The sequence below is a fragment of the Eretmochelys imbricata genome, chromosome 3 (assembly GCF_965152235.1).
Source record: "Eretmochelys imbricata isolate rEreImb1 chromosome 3, rEreImb1.hap1, whole genome shotgun sequence".
Taxonomy (NCBI): Eukaryota; Metazoa; Chordata; order Testudines; family Cheloniidae; genus Eretmochelys; species Eretmochelys imbricata.
The window spans coordinates 18,313,629-18,337,702 of record NC_135574.1 but is presented as its reverse complement, the minus strand read 5'-3'; the positions used below and the strand labels follow the sequence as shown (position 1 = coordinate 18,337,702).

The window sequence follows — 24,074 nt, the reverse complement described above, 5'->3', positions numbered from 1 at the left end:
TGTATCAATGATCTCAACTTATTAACATATACCTCAATTCATTACCATGGCCCTCTTGTGGTTAGGTAGCTCATTTGCCTGTTACATATGTCAACTCGCTATCATGACACTTTTGTGGTTGGATCATGTACCTGTGGTTAAAACTTCACCTTAAACATGCTATTTTCGGCTCCCCAATACTTGGGGTTTTCGTTGGCCGTTTATCTGTTCAAAGGTCATAGGCCGCAAGCTTTATGCTAACTTGCTAAAGCTAATGTCTTACAGGATGCAGGCCTGTAGGTTCCTTGCATTATTGCTGAATATAATGCAAAGCAGAATATAATGCAAAGCAGTGAATATAATAAAGGCAAACTAGCCCACTGGGCTTCTCTATCTCTACCAGATAATCACAAACAGGAATTGTTAAAAAGGATTGCTGAAGCCCACCAGGTTCCCGTATAGGAAGACCAAGAGTCATCCCACAAAACCCTGCAGAGTACAGAGCATACAGAGTAGCACTCCAGTCAACAAGGCTATCTGAGAGCTGGCCAAAGTGATGTGGCACACCCAAGCAATGATGTGGCACACCCAAGCCACTTCCAAGAGGGCAGAAAAGAGGTATTTTGATCCTCCCAATGTAGCAGAGATTCTCTTCACGCATTCTGTCCCCAACCCCTGGTTGTCCAGGCTGCTACCATAGCGAGTAGACAACAATACACAAGATTTACTACTTTAGATAAGGAGGCCAAGCACTTGGACCTCTTAGGGAGCAAAGCGTTTACATCTACCCGCCTACAATTCTGAATAGCCAGTTATTAGGCACTACTTGCGAAGTATGATTTCATCAACTACTCCACGTTTTCAGAATTTAGAGTCAAACTCCCTCAGAAGCACGGAGGGTAGTCTGATAGCCAGGCAGTCTCTTCAAGCCGCTATAGACGCTGTATCTGTTGCATCTAGATCAATGGCAGCTGTCATCATTCTGTACAAAGAGCGCTGACTTCATTCCTCAGGTTTTCCCAGGGAAATATAGTCCACTGTGGAGGGTTTGCCCTTTGAGGGGGACTACTTGTTCGGTCAAAAAACTGATGAGTCACTGCACTCCTTAAAGGACTCAAGGGTATTCACCCCAGTGCCCAAGAGGAAATACACCAGGCAACTTTATAAGCCTAGACCAACATCACTGACCTTCTTTCAGTAAGGAGGATACGAACTGCCACGAAAGCGTCCGAGGGTGCAGTGGAGCAAGTGTACTTCTTCTTCCGTTCCTTTCCAACTGTAACTGCCCATCAAGAAGTAATTTTGACAGGACTTTTCAGAGCTGCGAACCTGCTCAAATGCCAGGTCCTCTCACCTCAGAGATCTGTTATGATGGCTGCCTAGCTCAATTTTCCCACATAAGGTGGAGAATAACAAGAGACAAATGTGTTCTCATTACTATCCACTTTGGTTACACTATAGCGTTTCTCTCCTCTCTCCCTCCAAAGCCTTCCTCCCTGTCCCTTTTAAGGATACTGTTATTCAGGGTAAGGAGGCTCCCTACTTCTATAGGCAGCCATTGAGTCTGTATCATTATCAAGGAAGGGGATTTTATTCCAAATATTTTCTAATCCCCAAGGAGAAAGGTGGATGGAAACCCATATCACACCTCCTGCACCTCAATGTTTTCAGCCAAAGACTAAGATTCAGGATGGTCACCTTGGCATCAATAAACCCATCCCTAAACAGAAATGAATAGTTCACAGCTCCCCACATGAGAGCCTAATTTCATATAAACCTCTTCCCCTCCTACAGAATGTTCATGATAGGTATGAAGCATTATCAGTACAGAGTGCTTTCTTTTGGACTGGCAACAGCAACCAGAGTATTTACAAAGGTATTTTTGTTAGTGGCAACATGCTTCCAGCACAATGGTTCCATTGTCTTTCTATACCTAGACTGCTGGCTTCTCATGGAAAAGTCTCAACAGGAGGGAATGACATCAACCTCATCTCTCATTAATCTTCTAACATCAGTAGGTACTCCTGGGGAAATGCTGCGCAGGCGCAGAATTTATGTCCACCAGCAGATTTCTTTGCTTCCCCGCAGAAATGACTTTCTGACAGGAAAGCAAAGGGAAGCCATAAGACCAGTCATCCAACCCTCCACAGCAGTATGTTTTGGGTGCCCAGGGCAGCCGGCAGAGAGGTAAATCACTGTGGGGCAGGAAGCGGGATGTCTGGTGGCTCCTACCCTGCGCTGGGGAGGATGGGACTTCCTCTTCCCCTGCACAGCATCTGGGACTGGGTCAGACCCAGTGCCAGATTACTCCCCCAACAGCAGAAAGCTCTGCAAACTCCCCCCTGACTTCCTGTACCCATCACTTCTCAGATGCAGGGGGAGGGATCCCTCTACAGAGAGCTGCTCCCCCATCCACCCAACCCCCATGCATCCAGACCCCCTTATACCCAGACCCTCCTGCTGAGCCTCACCCCCCCCCCCGCACTCAACCCCCCCGTGATAAGCCCTACTCCCCCTGCTTCTGGAGCATCCTGATGAGCCACCTGCACCCGGATCCCCACCCCACTGAGCCCCAACCAGCTACACCTGGATCTCCACCGCACTCAGCCCCACTCCCCCCAGCATCTGGATCCCCCACTGAGCCCCCCCCACAACTGTCGAGCTCTATCCCCCCACACCCAGACTCCCCCCGCTGAGCCCCAACCACCTTCACCTGGACCCCCCCCCGCAGAGTCCCATAACTTGCACCCAGAACCTCCAACAAGTCCCTGTGCATCTAGATTCCCCCACACACACCCAGATTCCCCACTGCTGCCTACACCCAGGTTGCCCCACACAGAACCCTCTCAACCTACACCTGGATCCCCCCACACTAAGCCCCTCCACACTTGGATCCTGCCTGCCCACACCTGGTGCACCTGACATGGAGGGGCATGGCCCTGGGGTGTTTCTAGGGCAGGCCCGGTCCTTGTGCTGTGTCAGGGTTGGGTGCAGCCCCACTAATGAGTCTGTGTCCCGGGGGGGGGGGGGGGGGAAATGGCACAGTGATCACCCACCTCTCTGCAGCCAGTGACCTGTGCTCCCCAATGCCATGCTGCAGCCTCCACATTTATTTGACAAATAAAATTTGCAGAATTTTAAAATATTGTGCGCAGAATTTTAATTTTTTTGGTGCAGAATTTTTAATTTCTTGTCACAGAATGCCCTCAGGACTAACTAGGAATTTGCATGAATGTAGAAAAGTCCATTTCAGCTTCAACACAGACCACAGAATTCATTGGAGCAACTGTAGAAACAACCATGACCAGTTGGCCAGAGCTTACTTCCATATAGAGATATTTCAGTCTATGAACATTCTGATCAATCAGCTGAGAGAGCTCTCATAAACATCCTTGTCATCCTGGGTTACATGGCATCTTGAACCTATGTGACACCAGTCATGTGCCTCTGACTTGACTGTCTACAAGCCTGGTTTTGAGTAGTATATGTGCCAAGCAGGCACAGCATGGACCAGTTAGTTACACTCTGTGATGCTCTGTACACGGGGGAACACCCAGCACCCCCATGTTCATTCTTGTAAAATGATTGTGTGGTATTCAATGCAAAGTTTGTCATGTTGGGTGTCTTCGGAAGACTCATGATGCACTGAGCATTGTTGTTATAGTGATGTTATAGTAATGTTATAGGTTATAATTTCATGTATATAGTTACGAGGCTGAAAATGTGTCTTCATAGCTTAAAATAAGCCCAGGCAAAAACTCTCCAAGAGCAGAGTTCACACCTCATCAGGGCATGTATGGGACAAACCCAGCCCAGACTCACAGGAACAAAGGACGCTGGCCTACGCAGCAACAAAAGGATCTGTTGGACTCTCGAGTGAGTCACCCCCCTTCCTTTGGTCAGTTTGGGACTGCGATGATGTAATGGTCACCCGAGTCTGAAGGGCGGAGGGAAAGCCAAGAGGGAAGAAAGGACATGGTAAAAGGGAGAGATGTTTGCCATGCTCTTCCTCTCTCTTCAACCAACATCTACAGACACCACACCAAGCGACTGAAGCGCTGATCAAAGGGGAGAGCCTGGCTGAAGAGCAACCAGCCAGCCTGTGGTGAGAAGCATTTAAGTTTGTAAGGGCGCTGAAAGTGTTAAGATCAACTTAGAATGTGTTTTGCTTTTATTTCATTTGACCAAATCTGACTTATGCTTTGACTTATAATCACTTAAGATCTATCTTTCATAGTTAATTTGTTTGTTCTACCTGAAGCAGTGCATTTGGTTTGAAGCGTGTCAGAGACTCCCCTTGGAATAACAAGCCTGGTACATATCAATTTATTTGTTAAATTGACGAACTCATATAAACTTGCAGAGTCCAGCGGGCATAACTGGACACTGCAAGACAGAGGTTCCTAGGGTTGTGTCTGGGACCAGAGATATTGGCTAGTGTCATCTGGTTGCAAGTAGCTGAGAGCAGCTTACATGCCAGAGGCTGTGCATGAACAGCCCAGGAGTGGGAGTTCTCACAGCACAGCAAGGTAAGGCTGGCCCCCAGGGTCAAGGATTGGAGTGACCTAGCAGATCATTGGTCCCGATAACACCAGAGGGGAACGTCACACACTCCCCACCCAGGATACAAGGTTTGGTGGCAGGACGAAGAACAGGTCCTTTCTCTCCGCCACCTGCTCAGAAAACGCTAATCGTGGATGCCTCCTTAGTAGTCTGGGGTGCACATCTGGACGAACAAATAGCACAAGGAATATGGACACATTGTGAGTCCAGGGTGCACAAAAGTCTCATGGAACTCAGAGTCTCAGAGTGAGTCTCAGAGGCCTGCTAACAATTCTTACCATTCATTCATTCCCAGCACATTCAGGTGATGTCAGGCAACATGATGGCTGTGTTCTACATCAACAAGCAAGGAGGAGCAAGATTTACACCCTTTGCATAGAGGCAGTCTGCCTCTGGAATTGGTGCATTTGTCATTGGGTTACCTTATCGGCAGTTCGTGTTCCGGGAATTGACAATACACGAGCAAACAGTCTCAGCACTTCTTGATGGATGGCAAATGGGAGATTCACTATTCATTGGTGAAAGACCTATTCCAGCAAGGGTATCTCCGATTCTGGACCTGTTTGCATCTCAAGACAAGAAATGCACAATATGCTTCACTGCGGGGTGCACAGTCATAATTCCAAGGGAGATGTCCTTCTACTCCCATGGATGGGAAATTTGATGTCGTCTTCCCCTACCCCATCCCACTCTTACCTTGAGTTCTCAGGAATGTCCAGCGGGACAAGGCAGTGATCACCCCCATTGCTCCCATATGGCCAAGAGAATTCAGTTCCCCATCCTTCTTGATTTGACATCTTGTCCACACCAGTCAGCATCCAGTCCTTCCCAGACCTCCTCCACAGGACAAGGGCAAGATCAGGCATCTGAATCCAGAGTAACTTCACCTCACAGCCTGGTATTTGGATGGGCATTGAACCTACAGCAGAAATGTTCAACAGCTGTTAAAGCCATCCTGAACAATATCAGGAAAGAATCCACCAGAAGGTGTTACTTAGCTAAGTTGAAAAGATTCTCTGTTTGGAGTCAGATGTCACCAAATGTCCTCAGACAACATGGACATTCCCATTATTTTAGACTGTCTGCTCACCCTGAAATTTTCTCGTCTTTCCCATAGATCCCTATGGGTTCATTTGGTGGCAATTAGTGCCTACCACCTTCCTCTTGGTGACTACTCCATCTTCACGCATCCAGTGATTGTGCAATTTCTGAAAGGCTTAATCAGAATCTTCTCTCCAATAGCCAGATCTTTCGCAACATGGGATCCAACTTGGTCCTTTCCATGCTAAGTAAATCACCATTTGAACCACTAGCAAAATGCTCTCTTTCATGTTACTCTAGGAAGTTAGCCTTTCTGGTGAACATCACTTTGGCTACAAGGGTAGGCAAACTTGGGGCCCTTATACATGGCCCATCATACATCAGTTTCCATAAGAATAAGGTTTCCTTGAGACTGCACCCACAGTTTGTATCCAAAGTAATTTCAGACTATACATGTACCTGTATATATTTTTCCTAAGCCTCATACCAGCCATTAGGATCAGAGACTTCATTCACTGGACATACCTTGGGCATTGTCATTCTATCTTCAGAGAACAAAGCCCTTTATGAGATTGCCTGGGCTGTTTGTGGCCCTAGTGCAACATATGAAAGAACAAGCATTATCTTCATGAAGACTATCCAAGTGGATTTCAGGCTGTATGTTGCTCTCTTACCAGTTATCTCATGCAGCTCCACCTGGCAGAGCAAGGCCCACTCCACCAGAGGAAAGGTGCTTCAACAGCTTTGCTTTAGGAAGTACCCCTCCTTGATATATGTAAAGCAGCTCTGTGGCATTCTGTTCATATCTTCACAAGACACTTGTGTCTTGATGCAAGCCTCCTCATCTGAGCATAGAAGTGTAGGACTGGAAGAGACCTCAGTAGGTCATCTAGTCCAGTACCCTGCACTCAAGGCAGCACTGTGTAATAATACATCCTTTGGGTCAGCATTCCTATAGAGAGTACAGCAGAAGTCCTTGTACCCTCCTGCATCATGAGTACTGCTTGTCAGTCATGCACAGTGAAATACACATAGGGACCAGCACTTGCAGAAAAGTTACCTACCTTCTTTTATAATTGGCGTTCGTTAAGAGGTGTGCTCCCTTTCTGTATTCCATTACCTGCCCTCCTTCTAGATCATAACGCTTGATTTGCAGTACAGATGGAACTGGAGAGGTGGCCAGTCAACACTGTCCCTCCTGCCCTTGCATCAGAGCATGGGGACCAACAGACACTGCTGGCAAGACTCTTCCAGTCTCAGGTGCATAAAGCACATGCATATCCCACAGGTAGTATAGGTAGGGACCACACATCTCGAAGAACTCTGGTAATGGAAGGTAGGTAACCTTTCTTTTCTTATATCCCTAGTCTCTGTAGGTATTGGAAAGATATAAATGCCAAGGAGGGAGAGGAATTGTTTAGGAGGTACAAGGTGGGGTAAAGCTAGGAATAATGGGATGACATTTTGGCTTTGGTCAATTGCAGTACTGGATATATCCGCCCCCAAAGGAGTGAATCCTGTACTTACTTCAGCTTTCCTTTCAAGGATGGTGTTGTGTTTAATTCTATCTATATAAATCAATATATATCTATAAATCTATATGTAGAGAAAGAGAGACACCCACAAGTTTTTAGATGTTTAAATGGAAAGCAGTAGCATGAAGTACAATTAGAATTTGCCGGGGGATGGACTGAACGAACTAGCTGGTCATTTCTGTCTCTAATTTCTATGGTTTACGTTAAGAAAGGGAAAATTTAAGATGCGTATTGGGAGAAAGTTTCTGTTCTTAAAATGTATTTGAATAGTCTATCACTTATCACTTGGAAATAGTGAATAGTCACTTATCACTTGGGACGTGTAATAGTGCACTGGACAAATCACTGGGGAATGTACTATATTCTTTTCTATTTAAATTCTTATATTGTATCCATCACCTTGGTGATGTGTGTATCTGCATGGGACAGTTCTGCATGGTAAGGAGATGGATTAGATGACCTAATGAGACTTTTTCATCTGTAATTTTTGTGATTCTTAGTTGTCTCTTAGTTGTGAAGGGAGCAGGAATCCCAGAGTCCTTCCTCAGTCCAAATCCTTCGCATAGTATAGTATAGGGTGTCACTGTAGCCTCTGGAGATGATCCTAGACCTAGTCAGTACTGTACAAATATTTTTGCATCATATATAGGTATCAGCAGCGGTGAGCATTCCATTCTGGCAGTGGTTTCTACAGCAATTTGGCAAGAAAAGTGCAGCATGTGGGATTTCCGTAAGTAAACCGTTATGAAAATCTGTGCAACGTGGCATCTTACATGTCAATAGCAGCTTCCTCAGGAACCGTTCACAACTTTTGTAATAAAAACCGACACCAGCAGAAGTTTTCCTGATTTCAGGGTTCGTTTCAAATCTTGAATTGTACCAATTCAGGCAAACTCCAAGTTTTTCAAAGAAATTTTCCAAGAGATGGGTTAGTGAGCCAAGACGAGATGCAAACTTGACCCAAAGTCTAACCAGGTTCCACTTTGTATCTGTCTCACAGAGATGAACCTGAGCACAGAGTTTCAGATTCAGATCTGAACTGTCCTGTGTTCAAGGGCTATGTTATCTGATATTTAGCTTGGCCAAATTTGGTAGTTTCAGCTGACTAAGTCTGCCTCCGTCATGGGGGAGGGAGTAGTGAAACCCTCCTGAACTGAGTTTGGGGAAGATCTAGCACAAACCCCTTTGAGCCAAAAGGATGAGCTTCCTGTAGTGTTGGTTTTCCCTCTTCCTGCAAATGTTTACAAAGTAAAATAAATAAATGAGCTGCTAGCACAGGGGTCGGCAACCTGCAGCACGCGGGCCAAAGGCAGCACGTGAGCCGATTTTTACTGGCATGCTGCTGCCAGCCGGGGTCAAGGCCGCCGCCCCCGCTCAGCCCACTGCTGGCCTGGGTGAACAGAACCCCAGGCCGGCAGTGGGCTGAGTGGGGCTGGCGGCCGGGACCCCAGCTGGCAGGAGCCGGCGGACAGAACCCCAGTCCGGTGGCAGGCTAAGCCGCTCGGCCTGCCGCCAGTCTGGGGTTCTGTCCGCCGGTGCAGTATATTAAATGTCTCCCCGTAGGAATGTGCTGCTTGCGGAGCACCAGGAGCCGTAAGTAGTACACTGTAAGTAGCACATTCCTACGGGGAGCAATTTAATACACTACACTGGGGTAGGGAAGGCTGTGCCTCCCCAAACAGCCCGCCCCCAATCCGCCCCCTAACACTTCCCGCCCCCTGACTGCCCCCCTCATAACCACTGACCCATCCAACCCCCGCTACTCCTTGTCCCCTGACTACCCCCTCCCAGGACCCCCTGACCGCCCCCTCAGAAACCTCCACCCATCCAACCTCCCCTTCTCCTTGTCTCCTGACCGCTCCCTCCTGGGACCCCCTCACCCCTATCCGACCCCCCCCCCCAAGTCCACCCCCCATCCAAGCCCCCCTCTTCCCTGTCCCCTGACTGCCCCGACTCCTATCCACACTCCTGACAGGCCCCTCAGGACTCCCATGCCTATCCAACCACCCCTGTTCCCCGTCCCCTTACCATGCCTCTCAGAGCATCAGGACTGGCAGCCATAAGTAGTACACTGTAAGTAGCACATTACTATGGGGAGCAATTTAATACACTACATCCAGGCCCGCTCAGCCCGCTGATGGTCTGGAGTTCTCAAAGTATGTTCTCTCACTGCTTATAAAAATTACACTACAATTAGCTTAAATACTTGAAAACTTAAAAACTTTGTATATTACAGTAATCGTTAAAAAATGTATAATGTTAATAAATACATAGATTTGATGAAACAAAGTAGTTGTACTTATGTGCCTGTGCTTAATTTGTGTTTTCGATGATTTATCTTCTAAAATAATCTGGCATGTCTCATACCCCCAGAAAGGGCATCTCACACCCCCGGGGGGTGCATGCATCCCAGGTTAAGAACCACTGCACTAAACTGATAAGATCTGCATTTTAATTTAATTTTAAATGAAGCTTCTTAAACATTTTAAAGACCTTGTTTACTTTACATACAACAGTTTAGTTATATAATCTAGACATAGAGACCTTCCAAAAACGTTAGAATGTATTACTGGCACGCGAAACCTTACATTCAAGTGAATAAATGAAGACTGGGCACACCACTTCTGAAAGGTTGCCGGCCCCTGTGCTAGCATCTTAGTGGTCCCAGAAGAAAGAAGCCTGATTTAACTGTCACAGCTTCCCAAGGCAGAGCCAAGATGCCTGCCTGAGCTTTTGCTGTTTTTTTTTTTTTAACCTCGGACTGAGGGCAAGTAGCAGAGAGAGTTCACATTGCTGTCTGCATTGACTCCTCACTCTAGAGCTCAACTTGAGTTTTCAGCCTGGACACATCATGCAGGCTGAGGCACTTCAAGTCCTGGGAGGGAGGCAAGGAAGAAAGTGGGAGCTTTATGAAAAACTCTGCCTGTAGATGAGCTTTGACATTGGCTGCATTTCCCCACTGAATCTAGCTTTATAAGTGTTGTAACATTTTTAATAACCTCAGATACTTCACGGCTGGTGGTAGCTGGTGGTGTAACGAATAGCAGCAATTTGTTGAAGCTAAAATCTATATATTGCAGTGACGTCTGATGAATTGGAGATGGGCTGAAAGCAAAACACTGGCTTCAGATACCTCTGATCTTTGGATGCTTTGGATGCTTTGAAATATGCATCTGAAATTCACGGTTAAAGACCATCCCTGCTTCTGATTAGCATGCCAGCAAAGGCAATTAGCAGAAGCTGAGATGGACCTCAAGGGAACAGAGTTACCTTCTAGGCACTGTCTACGCAGCAAACAAAAGTGCTTTCTTCAATGAAGTTGACTGAATCAAGTCAGTTTACCATTATTGGAAAGCCCCCTCAACTCAAACAAATCATGGTTTAGCACTTTTACCATTATGTTAGCTAGTTGTGTTGTAGACTACAAGGGAGCTGGATTGAAGAAAGCACCTTTTTTGCAATGTAGACACACCCTCGTATGGCGTGAGTACTTCCTGTTTACACAGTGAAAGTCTCTTGTCTGGCAGTGCATCCCAAAGGCTTCCTTTGCCATAAGCTCAAGAGAATCTGTAGCTCTTATATCTGCTCACCGTCACTGTGAAAGCAGAATTGCCTCACTAATTGCAACTGTATTTCTGCAGACGTCATTGCAGAAGGTTCTGAAAAAAATATCTGAAGAGAGGTAGTTTTCCCACCATAATTTCAGCCCTCTTCAGGGTGAAGGGAAGAAGGACTTCTCTGAGGTGATTTGAAGATGGGATGGTTACCTGAAAAACTGAGCACCTGTATAGACTCGGCATTATAGCATAGTTCTTGTATTCTAGATGATGGACACAGACTTCTTTTTTACCGCTCGTCCTCACACTTAAATTGGTTGGAGGAGGTGGCTTAGTGGTCTAAACACTAGCTGTAGCATACCTAAGCTTCTTGAAACTACAGGTTCAAACCCCCCTAGAATCAACACGGCCCTTTGTCCATCTGGGGTAAAGAGATGGAGTTATGTGCAGTGCAGAGGTTTTTGCATAGACAGTTAAAAAATGGAGGCCATTTCTGCTCCATGTGGGTGTTAAAGATCCCATGCAGTTCTTTCTGTAAAGGATTGCCCCAACTTCCCTTCCCTCTGCCCCACTGTGCTATACAGGTTGCTACTGTTCAGCCACCGATGGCTCCATTTCCATAGTGCTGCTTTGAAGTTCTTCTGGATGGGGCTGGGGGGAGCATGTTCTGACAATAGAATATTGCTGTTACTGCTCCTGGTGGGTCCTGGTGGGATTTAAAGGTCCTTTTGTTTTCGGAGTAGGAAAAATGGGTTGCTTATTGCAGTGATTTTCCTTGCAGCTTAGAGAACACTGCTCCCACATACCTGCCTTTGCACAAGAGATGCTTCTGAGAATTACCATTTCAGTTTTGCCTGCCCTGGGTCCTGCTCCTTCCCCACTAGAAAAATCAGTTTTGAAATCAGTATTATTATCGATTTAAAAACCTCTCTGGATGCTCTGGCTCCCGAGTGGGCACAGACGTTGAGCACAGAGTTAATCGTCAAATTGTTTGCAGGCAATGTGTGATCTTGTATTGCTAGAGTGCTCTCTTGTGGTGAACTGATGATTGTGCCACAAGCATTGCAGACTAATGCAAAGGCTGTTTATGCTGGGAACCTGTAGTCTCGGAAGGTGGTTTGCTACTCCTTTTGAGTTTACCCACAAATGTCTGTTCCTTAGACAGGAACTGCATTTAAAACATACAACAAGTGTCCCCTGTTTAAATGGATTAGACCCCAGCAGGCAAGGTGTCCAAGATCACCGCTTTCCTTGCGGAAGAAATAAATAGCAAGCGCAAAAGTAGCAGCACCCTCACTGAAGTTCTTTGCTCATGCCCTCAGCCTACTCAAGCTTCAAATATAGCGCAGAGAATCAAAACGAGCAACACAAACCCAAGAAACTTTAAATGTTTGTTATTTAACAAAAAGAACATTTTATGCAGACCTCAGCTTTGTGACGCGTTGTGTCAGTTATTTACAGGAATTTGAGGTGATAGCACAAGATTGGTATGGAATGCAGGGACAACTGGGGAGCATGGCTTTTGAGTCCACATTTTAAATGGGGGCATCTCTAACCCTTCTGAGCCCATTGTTTCAAATTGAAGTGAAGATGCTAAGCACGGCTGAAAATCAAATCCAGGTCATCCAAATTTAGATTTCCAATTCTGGAAATGTGGGCCTTTGTGACTTACCCGAGGTTATAGTGCAAGTCAGTGACAGACATGGGGATGGTGGTGGGGTAAATTGTCCTACTGTTAACCACTAGACCACATTGCCTCCCTAATGTTAGTTGTTTATACTTAATATCCAGGTTTCTGAAAAAGTCACTGAAGACCAATGTGTGCCAGAGTTCCTTGTAAATCAGTAATTGATTTCATGTGTGAAATGGGTGATTTTAAATCCAGACATGACTCAAAGCCCCTTGCAGTGCCTTGTCTGTACTGGAAGTGTTCCTGTTGTTGAAAATAAAGGGGAGATGGCAGCACTGGCTGACTTGTTCTGTTCTAAAGTATTGTCACTTCTAGAGCCCTATGCAGGACTATTTTTTAAATCTCACTCCTGTCTTGCTGTGCAATACCCACTACCCCTCCCACCCACTCCCTTCCTCATGGTTTCTTGCATTTTTACACTGCTCCCACCTGCAAAAATCTTAGATCCCACAAATCCCGCAAGACACATAGTTTAAACGGTTGGTTAATATATTATATAATATGTATAGCAATGGAATTCAGACACAATTTTTACCACTAAAAAAATCCCACAAATCTTGCTTAAACCGTGTAAACAATAACTTTAATTCCTGTTATAATAGACATCAAATCTCTTTCTACCCCTTACTTAAATTTAAGTATTAAAACCTTTATTTAAAAAAAAATTATGTTTTCCCACAACTTACCAGTCTGGGATTTTGCCCACCCATTCCCATGCACAAAGTATATTTTACCCACTCCTGTTATTATGGCAGTGGGTCCTGCAGGACCCGTGGGATCCCAGTCCCGTTGCAGAGCTCTATTCGCTTCCTCTCTTTTGCTAAGTTAAGTAATGAAGTAGGACCCTGTGGGGGCACCGTTCTCTCACAACACTGAAGCTTTAAACTTTGTTGGACCATAGCACTATATAAGCTGCCATTTCACAATGCCACCTCTTCTGTGTGAAAAAATATATTTTCCATTGTCTGCTATATATCTTATCTACCATTTTTCTTCTGGTTCTTCTTTCCCTCTCTTAGTGGATGATTCCTTTTGCGGTCATGCTGGTTACAATCCCAAATCTGGTTTTGGCTTACGTGGTGGCCTTTGTCTCTGGTCTGAGTATTGCAGCATCTTTGTTGTTGCCATGGTAGGCAAATATTACATTTGAAGTGTGTATGTGTGTTGTACACACACTGTGTGGAGTTCACCATGTAAACACTCAGAATTTGGCAACAGTTACCACATACAGTGGTATCTGAGAAATCAGAGTTTTCCCCTATATTTGGGCTAGGAGAGATCTGTGATAACTCAGTGTCACGTATCCACTGTTAATGTCTGCTATGTGTGTACATATGTGTAAATGCTCTCTGAAAATATCTGTAAATTAAATTATTAACCTAAATGTGTCTAGAACTCCTGAGAATCCTAACTCAATCAGTCGTTTAGATTTAGTTTAATAGTACTTCAGAATTTATATTGGAAATTGCGTACAAATCAATTAAGGCTAAACAATTAAGAATGTAGCTTGGGCAGCCTGCACCAAGCTGTAGATCCCTACAAAGCGGCCCTATGATGGAGAGCAAATGCAGGAGTGTGCTATAGGGGCAGGCATAGGTGCTGACTCCATGGGTATTCTGGGGCTTTGACTTTGGGTAAGCAACTCTAAATCCTCTGCATCAGTGGGAGAATAGGTCCTTTTAGTATCCTAACACTGCTGTTTTGTTAATGCACTATAGTTATATGTTAGGGCTTCTCATAGATTCACAATCACCCAATATCTAACTCAGATATTTTTGTAACTGTCTATTACTTAAAAAAAAAAAGTAAATATTGTAACCATGTGATGTGAATAAAATTGTACCTTGGGGTTTTGTTTGCTTACTAGATTACAACCTTGTAAACTGTTGTGGCTGTCATGCATTTCCTATTAAAACTTTTTGTCTTCCTTTCAATCAGTGTAACCGTCTGTATTTGACTAGCTCCCTGCAGAAGTAGTAAATCAAAACTTCATCAAACTCATTTCTGAAAGAAAGTTTTCTGCATAGTAGTTAAATTACCCAGCAGTGTGCTGCAAATGTTTTAACAAGTGCCTCCCTCAAAAATGTTCCACCTAAGTCAGCAAATTTTGACATTCCCTGGGTAAAAACATTCTACCCTCTCAATTGAACCAATGAGGTTTTGCAAAACCAAATTCCAACCTCCACTGTCCACCTTTACATTTAGATGGCAAAGCCCCTATCATTACAGTTTTTGTTTGTTGACCTAGCAGTGCAGAGTCACCCACTTTTCTGTTTCTGGGTTCTTTGCCATCTGACTTTCTCTGTTTGTAATTGTCAGCCTAAATACCTTATCAAAAATAAATGATCTTGTTTGCACAATTAATTCCGCAAATCAAACCTCCAAGAAAAAAGCCCCTGCAAACTCTGTATGTTAAAGAGGCTCAGAAACTTCTGCTTGAGGCTTTTATACTCTTCTTCTCTTGCTGGTTTGCAGGTCAATGTTGCCTGATGTAGTTGATCACTTTCGCCTGCTGAATCCTCATGCAAAGGGACCTGAAACCATCTTTTATGCTTCATATGTCTTCTTTACCAAGATGTCGGCCGGAATTGGATTAGGAATTTCCACAGCAAGCCTGGAGTAAGTGATGTTTTATTCCACTTAGTTGCTGTAATAAAGGGCTCTGAGGTGCTGTGTGGTAATTGCCTTCTCACCATTCGCGAATGCAGCGGGCTCAGAGACACAGTCTGGTTGCCAGTTTGAATGTATAATGGCTGAATCCTAAACACAAAATTGTTATCTGACAGGTCAGACTTCTGGTCACCAGGACACCTGCTGGCCTGTTAAGAATTGTTTGGTTTTAGATTTTGTTACCTAAAGAAAGCAACAACAAGGAGTTTGGTGGCACCTTAAAGATTAACAAAGCATAAGCTTCCGTGGGTAAAAACCCCACTTCTTCACTTTCTTTAGGTAGCAGCATGGACTTAGTGGTTTGGGCACTGGTCTAAGAGTCAGGAGACCTGGGTTCTGTTCTCAACTCTGCCTCAGGCGGTCTTTGTTATAGAATCATAGAAGATTAGGATTGGAAGAGACCTCAGGAGATCTAGTCCAACCCCCTACTCAAAGCAGGACCAATCCCCAACTAAATCATCCCAGCCAGGGCTTTGTCAAGCTGGGCCTTAAAAACCTCTAAGGATGGAGATTCCACCACCTCCCTAGGTTGACCTTGAGCAAGTCAATTCTTTGGCTCTCGGTTTCCCCTCCCACTGTTTGTCTAGTCTGTTTAGATTTTATTTTGAACAAAAAAATAGCACTTTTTTTCCAAGGAAAAGCAGACCGTGCCTTTTAAAGCTTTCATGTCGTCGAAAACCCAATATCCAATCGAAAAATTTCAGCCAGCCAGATTAATGTCACAAGTCACATTTCAAATAGATGGTAGAGCCAGTGTAATTAACCAGATATTTCTGAAACGTGCTTGAAAAGTGGAACTTGTTACTACAGGGCAGATTTAAGCTGTCCTCCAAACTCTTGCACAGTGCTGTGACCCTATAGTACCTCCCCTCTGTGCTGACTTTGACTTTGCACCGTAGAGGTCACATTATGTAGAGCAGGAGATCAAGTCCCAGTCGGCGGTTGTGATTTAACTGTGTGTCTTCTGCCACTGCTACTCCAGTTTAAAACTGGAGAACCAAAATGACAAGGTGGTGGGATGTGGTCGCTCATGTATAGACTACACTGGGAACCACTTGTCAGTACTTATCTGTCCACAAGCTGTTATGAATTTGCAGCAGATGCTGCAGTGTTCCCCCCCCACCCCTCAGGAAAACAAGTCTCTGTTTTAGTGACTACATACAGAGAGCTCATAACTAACAGAATTACTGTCAACTGATTAACGCTACTTCACTCTAGTTAGCAAGCTCCCAGCAGTTTGCCATCTGCTGGAGTCCAGAGCTGACATTTATGGGAGAACATAGGAGGTAGTTTGATGGAAAATGGGTAATCATGGCATCAGTAATTGTAATACTGTGCCCACCCCTGGTTCTGATTCAGCCTATCACATAAGTACATGCTTAACTTTAAGCATAAGAGTAATCCTGTCCCGCAAAGCACTGAAGCATGTCCTTAGCTTTAAGGAGGTAAGAACTTTTGTTGATGCCAGTGGGACTACTCACCTTCATTTAAAGTTAACCACATGCTTAAGAGCTTTGTTCAGTAGGGATAGGATTCACTTATCAGACAAGCTCTGCTATAGAGAGACTTGGCAGAATTCAATTTTTATTTAATAATTCTGATGGATAAAATCAATAATTATTTTAAGCATTTTTTCAATTTTTATCTATTTAAATTTTCACAGCTATGGGAAATTATGCGGGGAAGATCAGACAATTATTTAATGACAAAAGATGTTGAGATTCAAAAAGCTAAAGCTTTATAACCATTAAAACACAAATTGTCAATATCACGTCAAAATATAGAGGTTCATAGATACTAAGGTCAGAAGGGACCATTATGATCATGTAGTCCAACCTCCTGCACAATGCAGGCCACAGAATCTCACCCACCCACTCCTGCAATAAACCTCTCACCTATGTCTGAGCTATTGAAGTCCTCAAATCATGGTTTAAAGACGTCAAGGTGCAGAGAATCCTCCAGCAAGTGACCCATGCCCCATGCTACAGAGGAAGGCGAAAAACCCCCAGGGCCTCTTCCAGTCTGCCCTGGAGGAAAATTCCTTCCCGACCCCAAATATGGCAATCAGCTGAACCCTGAGCATGTGGGCAAGATTCACCAGCCAGATACCCAAGACAGAATTCTCTGTAGAAATCCCACCCCATCTAACATCCCATCACAGGCCATTGGGCCTATTTACCATGAATAGTTAAAGATCAATTAATTGCCAAAATCATGTTATCCCATCTCCTCCATAAACTTATCGAGTTTAATCTTGAAGCCAGATAGATCTTTTGCCCCCACTGCTTCCCTTGGAAAGCTATTCCAGAACTTCACTCTTCTGATGGTTAGAAAACTTCGTCTAATTTCAAGTCTAAACTTCCCGATGGCCAGTTTATATCCATTTGTTCTTGTGTCCACATTGGTACTGAGCTTAAATAATTCCTCTCCCTCTCCGGTATTTATCCCTTTGATATATTTATAGAGAACAATCATATCTCCCCTCAACCTTCTTTTGGTTAGGCTAAACAAGCCAAGTTCCTTGAGTCTCCTTTCATAAGACAGGTTTTCCATTCCTCGGATCATCCTAGTAGCCCTTCTCTGTACCTGTTCCAGTCTGAATTCATCCTTCTTAATCATGGGAGACCAGAACTGCACACAGTATTCCAGATGAGGTCTCACCATAACATGAGAATGAGAGTACATGAATAACAGTACTAACACCTCCTTATCTCTACTGGAAATACCTCGCCTGATGCATCCCAAGACCGCATTAGCTTTTTTCCACGGCCATATCACATTGGCAGCTCATAGTCATCCTGTGGTCAACCAATACTCCAAGGTCCTTCTCCTCCTCTGTTACTTCTAATTGATGCATTCCCATCTTATAACTAAATTCTTAGTTATAAATGCATGATCTTACACTTCTCACTATTAAATTTCATCCTATTACTATTACTCCAGTTTACAAGGTCATCCAGATCCTCCTGTATGATATCCCGGTCCTTCTCTAAATTGGCAATACCTCCCAGCTTAGTATCATCCGCAGACTTTATTAGCACACTCCCACTTTTTGTGCCAAGGTCAGTAATAAAAAGATTAAATAAGATTGGTCCCAAAACCAATCCCTGAGGAACTCCACTGGTAACCTCCCTCCAGTCTGACAGTTCACCTTTCAGTATGACTCGCTGTAGTCTCCCTTTTAACCAATTCCTTATCAACCTTTCAATGTTCATATTGATCCCAATCTTTTCCAATTTAACTAATAATTCCCCATGTGGCATCGTATCAAATGCCTTACTGAAATCTAGGTAAATTAGATCCACTGCATTTCCTTTGTCTAAAAAAATCTGTTACTTTCTCAAAGAAGGAGATCAGGTTGGTTTGGCACAATCTACCTTTTTTAAAACCATGTTGTATTTTGTCCCATTTACCATTGACCTCAATGTCCTTAACTACTTTCTCCTTCAAATTTTTTTCCAAGACCTTGCATACTACAGATGTCAAACTAACAGGCCTGTAGTTACCCAGATCACGTTTTTCCCCCCCTTTCTTAAAAATAGGAACTATGTTAGCAATTCTCCAGTCATATGGTACAACCCCTGAGTTTACCCATTCATTAAAAATTCTTGCTAATGGGCTTGCAATTTCATGTGCCAATTCCTTTAATATTCTTGGATGAAGATTATCTGGGCCCCCCGATTTAGTCCCATTAAGCTGTTCGAGTTTCGTTTCTACCTCAGATATAGTAATATCTACCTGCATATCCTCATTCCCATTTGTCATGCTACCATTATCCCTAAGATCCTCATTAGCCTCATCAAAGACTGAGGCGAAGTATTTGTTTAGATATTGTCCCTCTTTGTTAATAATTAAGTCTGTACAGTAGTAACAGCAGCATGTAATTCCATGCTTTGACTGTGTAAAGGTAATAAAATTATTTCAGAGAAGGCACAAAGACAAGGAGTGGGAGAAAGGGGGCAAAGGGCTGAAACCTGCTCCCACTGATATCAGTGACAAATTTCATGTTGGTAGCCGTAGGATTGGCTCCCCTCCCCGAAAAGGGAGCATATAAGATAAAAGAGCAAGAGGAAGTGTAAGAAGAAATTGGAGCAGAGGTTTAGTTGGTGGTGGGAGGGTAGGAGATCAGGGAAAGCCCTTAATGTGACCAAGTGCATTTTAGGTAGAGGAATAACAGCAGTGTCCGTATGTGTGTTTTTATAGGTTTGCTGGTTATAAAACAGGGATGTGCAGGCAATCCAGCACTGTGATCCTCACACTGAAAATCTTGATTGGGGCAGTCCCTGCCATCCTCATTGTTATAGGCTTGTCCATACTCCTCTTTTACCCAATCACTGAAAAAAGTCGAAAAGAAACTGAATTTGCACTCGAGCTGTTAAGGTAGGTTTGACTCAGAAGCAAAGTGCAATAATATCAGAGCAGCCTCTCTTACAGGATGCCAGGATTCAGGGTTGGGGAAATTAGCTACTATCATAGTTTTGGGTTTGTTTAAAGTTTCTTAAATTCTGTAAGTTGCAGAACATTATTTTTCTAGTATCTTACCTTTGTTGCAGAGTCCTTGTGTATATAGGGTGTCTTTCTAAGAGATTACTTCTGTTGGTTTCCCAAAGTAATCCGCAAATTTAAATGATACAAAATAACAAACAGAAATCATATAATCCACCAGCCTTCCGTGGGTGAAGCACAGCACAGCACCATTATATTAAAGTTTCATCTGGGAAGTGGAGAATATTGTATCCAGTGGAAACTAGAAGGGGATATTTCTTAGGTCATGTTTAATTATATTCTCCTTAGCTATCTGCAAATGGGAAAAATGTGACTCCTTTTTTTTCTTCTTCTTTCTGGTGTGTAAAGAAGGTCTGAAATCTTGTGGTAGGGTGAGGTTAAGCATTTGTTCTGCATTTTTTTTTTTACATTCATTCATATTTTCTCTTCCTTTCCTTTCCTTCCTGGAAGACTCCTGGTCGAGTTAAAAAAAATTAGGCCGAATATCAAGGGTGAGGGGAGTAAACCCTCAGCTGTCATTTAGCATATTTAAGACAATATTAAGTCCTAAAAATATACTGTAGAACAATTCCCCTAACTTGGATGATGGATTAGGTAGTATAATAGGTCTTTGCTGTTTCTCCTTTGTATGATCTTAAAATACCAGTTGTGGAAATTGGTCAAGACACTATAAAAACCATATCTTGCTAGTAGTGGTTCTCCCCTTCTCTGTTTATTATTTGAGGTTGCTAAATTTTAGCCTGTAAGTTTAGCTTTAAAAAGTGGGGGGAGGGAGGAGAACAACAGCAAGCAGGGAAAAAAAAAACTCTTCACCTGTGATCCTCTACTTTTTATAGAAGGAGTCATCGGAGCACTGACAACCTTTCTGAAAATGAAGAGGATACCTGGCTATGAAAGTTTGGAGAAAAGTGGTTTTTCAAACCGAAGTCTGACCTCAGAGTCCAAAGCACTGTACTTGGGGGGTGGGAGGAAGGAAGGGAAAGTCTTCTGAGTTATCCCACTTAAGTTTTATTAGAGGATATACTGGAAGCAATGGTACACAAAAGTGCAAAGGGCTCTGTTACATTAATAGTAAGGATCTGATTTTGACTGACAAAATAGAAAGATTCTGAGGACAGCCAATAGGGTGCCTCAAGGGGATGCTCACAGTTTTATAAGTATGTAAACTTCATCCAGTGTTCTGATGCCCTTAAATTGGTGTTAGGAAGATTCAGTAGGTGGCACTCTTCCCTCTAGTCAGTGTTGAACCAAAGCCCCAGCACTGTACTGAGGATAACCTGCTTCTGAAGATGCTGTGTTTCGTATGAGACATAAAACCAAAGTCCTGCAGTCACTAAATTTCTTCTGGAACTGTTGGCAAGATCCAGGGGTGTTAAAGGTTGGCCAGGACACCAAGTTTAAACTCAGGACATTCTTCTGACCTAAGTTGTCCTAGTAGCCTCTGTTGGCTACAGTATTCTTCATCACTTTTTTCTAAACTGTTTGCTGCACAACATTTGCTATGTGTCCCTCTAGAAGAGTCTGCATTTTGGTGTCTGATGGATGGGATCCTTGTGTATAATTTGTTTACGTTTGTAAAGCCCTTAGGGATTCTGAGGATGAAATGTGCTATAAACATGTAAGATTTAGTGCTTCTTTTTGAGTTCCAACAAGCCCTGGATGCAGTTGGTAACAGAGCTGTGTGTTGAAAACTCACAAATAACTGCTCCAAACCTGATTTTAATTTGACTTTATTTGGGGGGTTAAGTCAAACTTTTATGTTAATAAAGGCCTACATTTTCAAGAGTGATTGACTAGTGGTCTTGGGTGCCTCCGTTTTTGGGTACCACACTTCAAAGTGCCCAGCTATCAGAGTGTGAGTGCTCTGCCCTTTCTGAAAAAGAAAAAAAAAATAATCAGGCCCACTTAAGGCATCTCATGTTGAAGCACCCAAAGTCACTAGTCGCTTCTGCAAATTTAGGCCCTAAATTTTTGTATATATTTACTCGTATGAGGCACACATTCCCACATACAGAATGCGGTCATTCACCTATTGAGAGCTGCAGCCGTGCTACACATTCTCAGCATATGTGTAGCAATTTAGAACAGCCACCCTGCGCCGTTTATCTAGTTGGTGCCTTTTTGAGCCAAGGATCTCGAAGTGCTTAAGAAGCATTAATTAAAGCCTCACCAGACCCCTGTAAGGGGTACATGCTACTGTGCACATCTTGCTGGGAGGGAAACTGACCCACAGAGATTAAGAGCTAATCCAGCTCCCATTGGAGTCAGTGGAAGTTGGATTAGGCTGTAAATGATTTGCTCAAGGTCATCCAGCAATTTAGTGATGATACCGGGACTAGATTCCAGGAGGCCTAAAATATGAGTTTTCTGTTATGCAGGTGATATTACATAGCAGCAAAACTGTAGCAAACAAACAAGTTAGAGGTGCCAAACTATACCTGGAGGTAATTTTGGTGTCTCTAAATATTCCACTTTTAAAACAAAAAGTATCAGTAAAAGCCAGGTTTCCTATTCAATTTAATGTTTTGAAATGCAAATGTACTAGCTAGAGAGTTAGCTCCTCAGTTGCTATAAATCCATCATTTCAGGTCAATGGGACGACATCAATTTATACAAGCTAAGGACCTAGTTTGATGGGTTTTTTTTTTATAAAAGGGTAGCCGAAACTGCAGACCATGTTTGATTAGACATTTTAAGGCTACGTGTCTGTCACAGAGGTTACGGAAGTCATGGATTCAGTGACTTCTGCAGCAGCGGATGTGGCTGGCTCCGGGGCTGCCCGAGCAGATCAGGCATCCCCTGGGCCAGCAGCACCAGCTGGTTTGGGTATGGGAGGGGGCTCAGGGCTGGGGCAGGTGGTTAGGGTGCAGGGCAGTACTTACCTCAGGGGGATGAGCCAGCATGTCCCTGCAGTTCCTAAGCAGAGGGGTCAGGGGCTCCGCGCGCTGCCCAGGCTCGCAGTCGCCACCCTTGCAGCTCCCATTGGCTGCAGTTCCTGGCCAATGGGAGCTGGAACTCGTGGCAGGGGTACCTTGGGGAGCCACCCTGGCCTTTCCTCCCCCTAGGAGCTGCAGGGACACCCGGAGTCAGGTAGGGAGCCTGCCAGCCCCGCTAACCCTCCCACCCCCCAGAACGAGTCCCAGGCTATGCACTGCTGCCTCCCAGACCCTCCGCCATCACCAGCGGGAGTCCCAAGCTGTGTGCCACCACCTGGCCTCCCCCCAGCACCAGAGGGGGTCCCAGGCCATGCATCGCTGCCCACCTTATCCACAGTACCAGCGGGGGTCCTGAGCAGCTTGCCACCCCCCCAGCACCAGCAGGTGTCCCAGGCCACGTGCCACCATCTGCCTCTCCCCCGCCCTCTTCCCAGCACCAGCAGGGGGTCCTGGGCCACACCCCCAGCACCTGCCGTGGCCCCAGACTGTCCCCTCCCCCCAGAGCACCCGCAGCCCCCCAACCCAAGTTTTAGTTAGAGATATATAGTACAAGTCACGGGCCATGAATTTTTGTTTACTGCCTGTGACCTCTCCGTGACTTTTACTAAAAATACCCATGACTAAAACGTAGCCTTAGACATCTTTTAACTTGAACATGGCCTGTGCAATGTATACTATATCAGCTATGCAACTGGGTTTACAAATTGCATAATACACATCAGACTTTAGCTTTGTGCAGTGTGAGCTTTCTGAGTTATAAAACCGCATCTTACCCCTGCTTCCGGCAAGAAATTTTTCAGGGTTTGTAATGGAGATACAAACAGTCCTGACCTTGCATATGGCAGTATTAATGAATATCGTCACAATACGGCAGAAATCTTTGTAGATAAAACTTCTATAACTATATTTTTATAATCTGAATAGTGCTGAGTTATTTTATCATATTAAAGTCGTATATTTGTTCATAAAATGAATGTATTTTTCTAAGGTTTAAAGAAAAAGCACTAACAATGGATTTGAAGAAGGAAGCAGTATAGGAATTTTTTGTATCTTTTTTTCAAGGCTTACTGTTTGCACTGTGAAAGAATGAATTTTTTTATCTTCTAGCACTTTTTTTAAACTAAGCATAATCATTGTCTATACCCTAAACATGTGACAGAAAGAATCAGATCTGTGTTATTTTCTGTGCATATTAAAATATTTACACTAAGTACAATCCAGATTGAGTAATAATTCTCTCTCTGCTATAGCTGAACCTTACAGATAAGGCTGCTAACACAATTCCATATTCAGTCCATGACGCATGCAGGGTGTGACAGGGTTAAGACTCACCACTGCTGGCACCTCCCGCTGGTTGCTCCAGGAATTAGCTCTGTCTAGTCATGGAGCACCTTTTGTGCGTGGTGCCTTTCCCTTTGTCTGCTCTGCTGCAAAGGGTGTGATTATGTACGATGTTTCTGTGCTCACATTTATTTTTGGGGACTCCACATACTTACTCCTACTGTAGCTCATGAAGCTGTACCCCAACATCTCTGACTCAAGAAAAAGGGAAGTTAACTACAGACTTAGCAGCTCCAGAAAGGTGGCTAAGTGTGCC

At 44.1% G+C, this 24,074-nt stretch overlaps 1 protein-coding gene across 8 annotated transcripts in view; it reads left to right on the top strand.

Annotated features, from left to right (window-relative positions):
* Nucleotides 1-24,074, top strand: part of MFSD2B (MFSD2 lysolipid transporter B, sphingolipid) — an 80,738-nt gene that overhangs the window by 41,164 nt on the left and 15,500 nt on the right. For 5 of the 8 annotated variants that reach the window (XM_077812457.1, XM_077812453.1, XM_077812454.1 and 2 more), the window contains 5 exons: nt 7,768-7,848; nt 13,385-13,494; nt 14,841-14,984; nt 19,239-19,415; nt 20,378-23,693. In XM_077812457.1, coding sequence (XP_077668583.1) covers nt 7,768-7,848; nt 13,385-13,494; nt 14,841-14,984; nt 19,239-19,415; nt 20,378-20,435 — 570 coding nt within the window. In that variant the 3' untranslated portion in view covers nt 20,436-23,693. Of the gene's footprint in view, nt 1-7,767; nt 7,849-13,384; nt 13,495-14,840; nt 14,985-19,238; nt 19,416-20,377; nt 23,694-24,074 lie in introns of those variants that run through there. The other 3 variants (XR_013345547.1, XR_013345546.1, XM_077812459.1) reach the window with 2 other exon arrangements.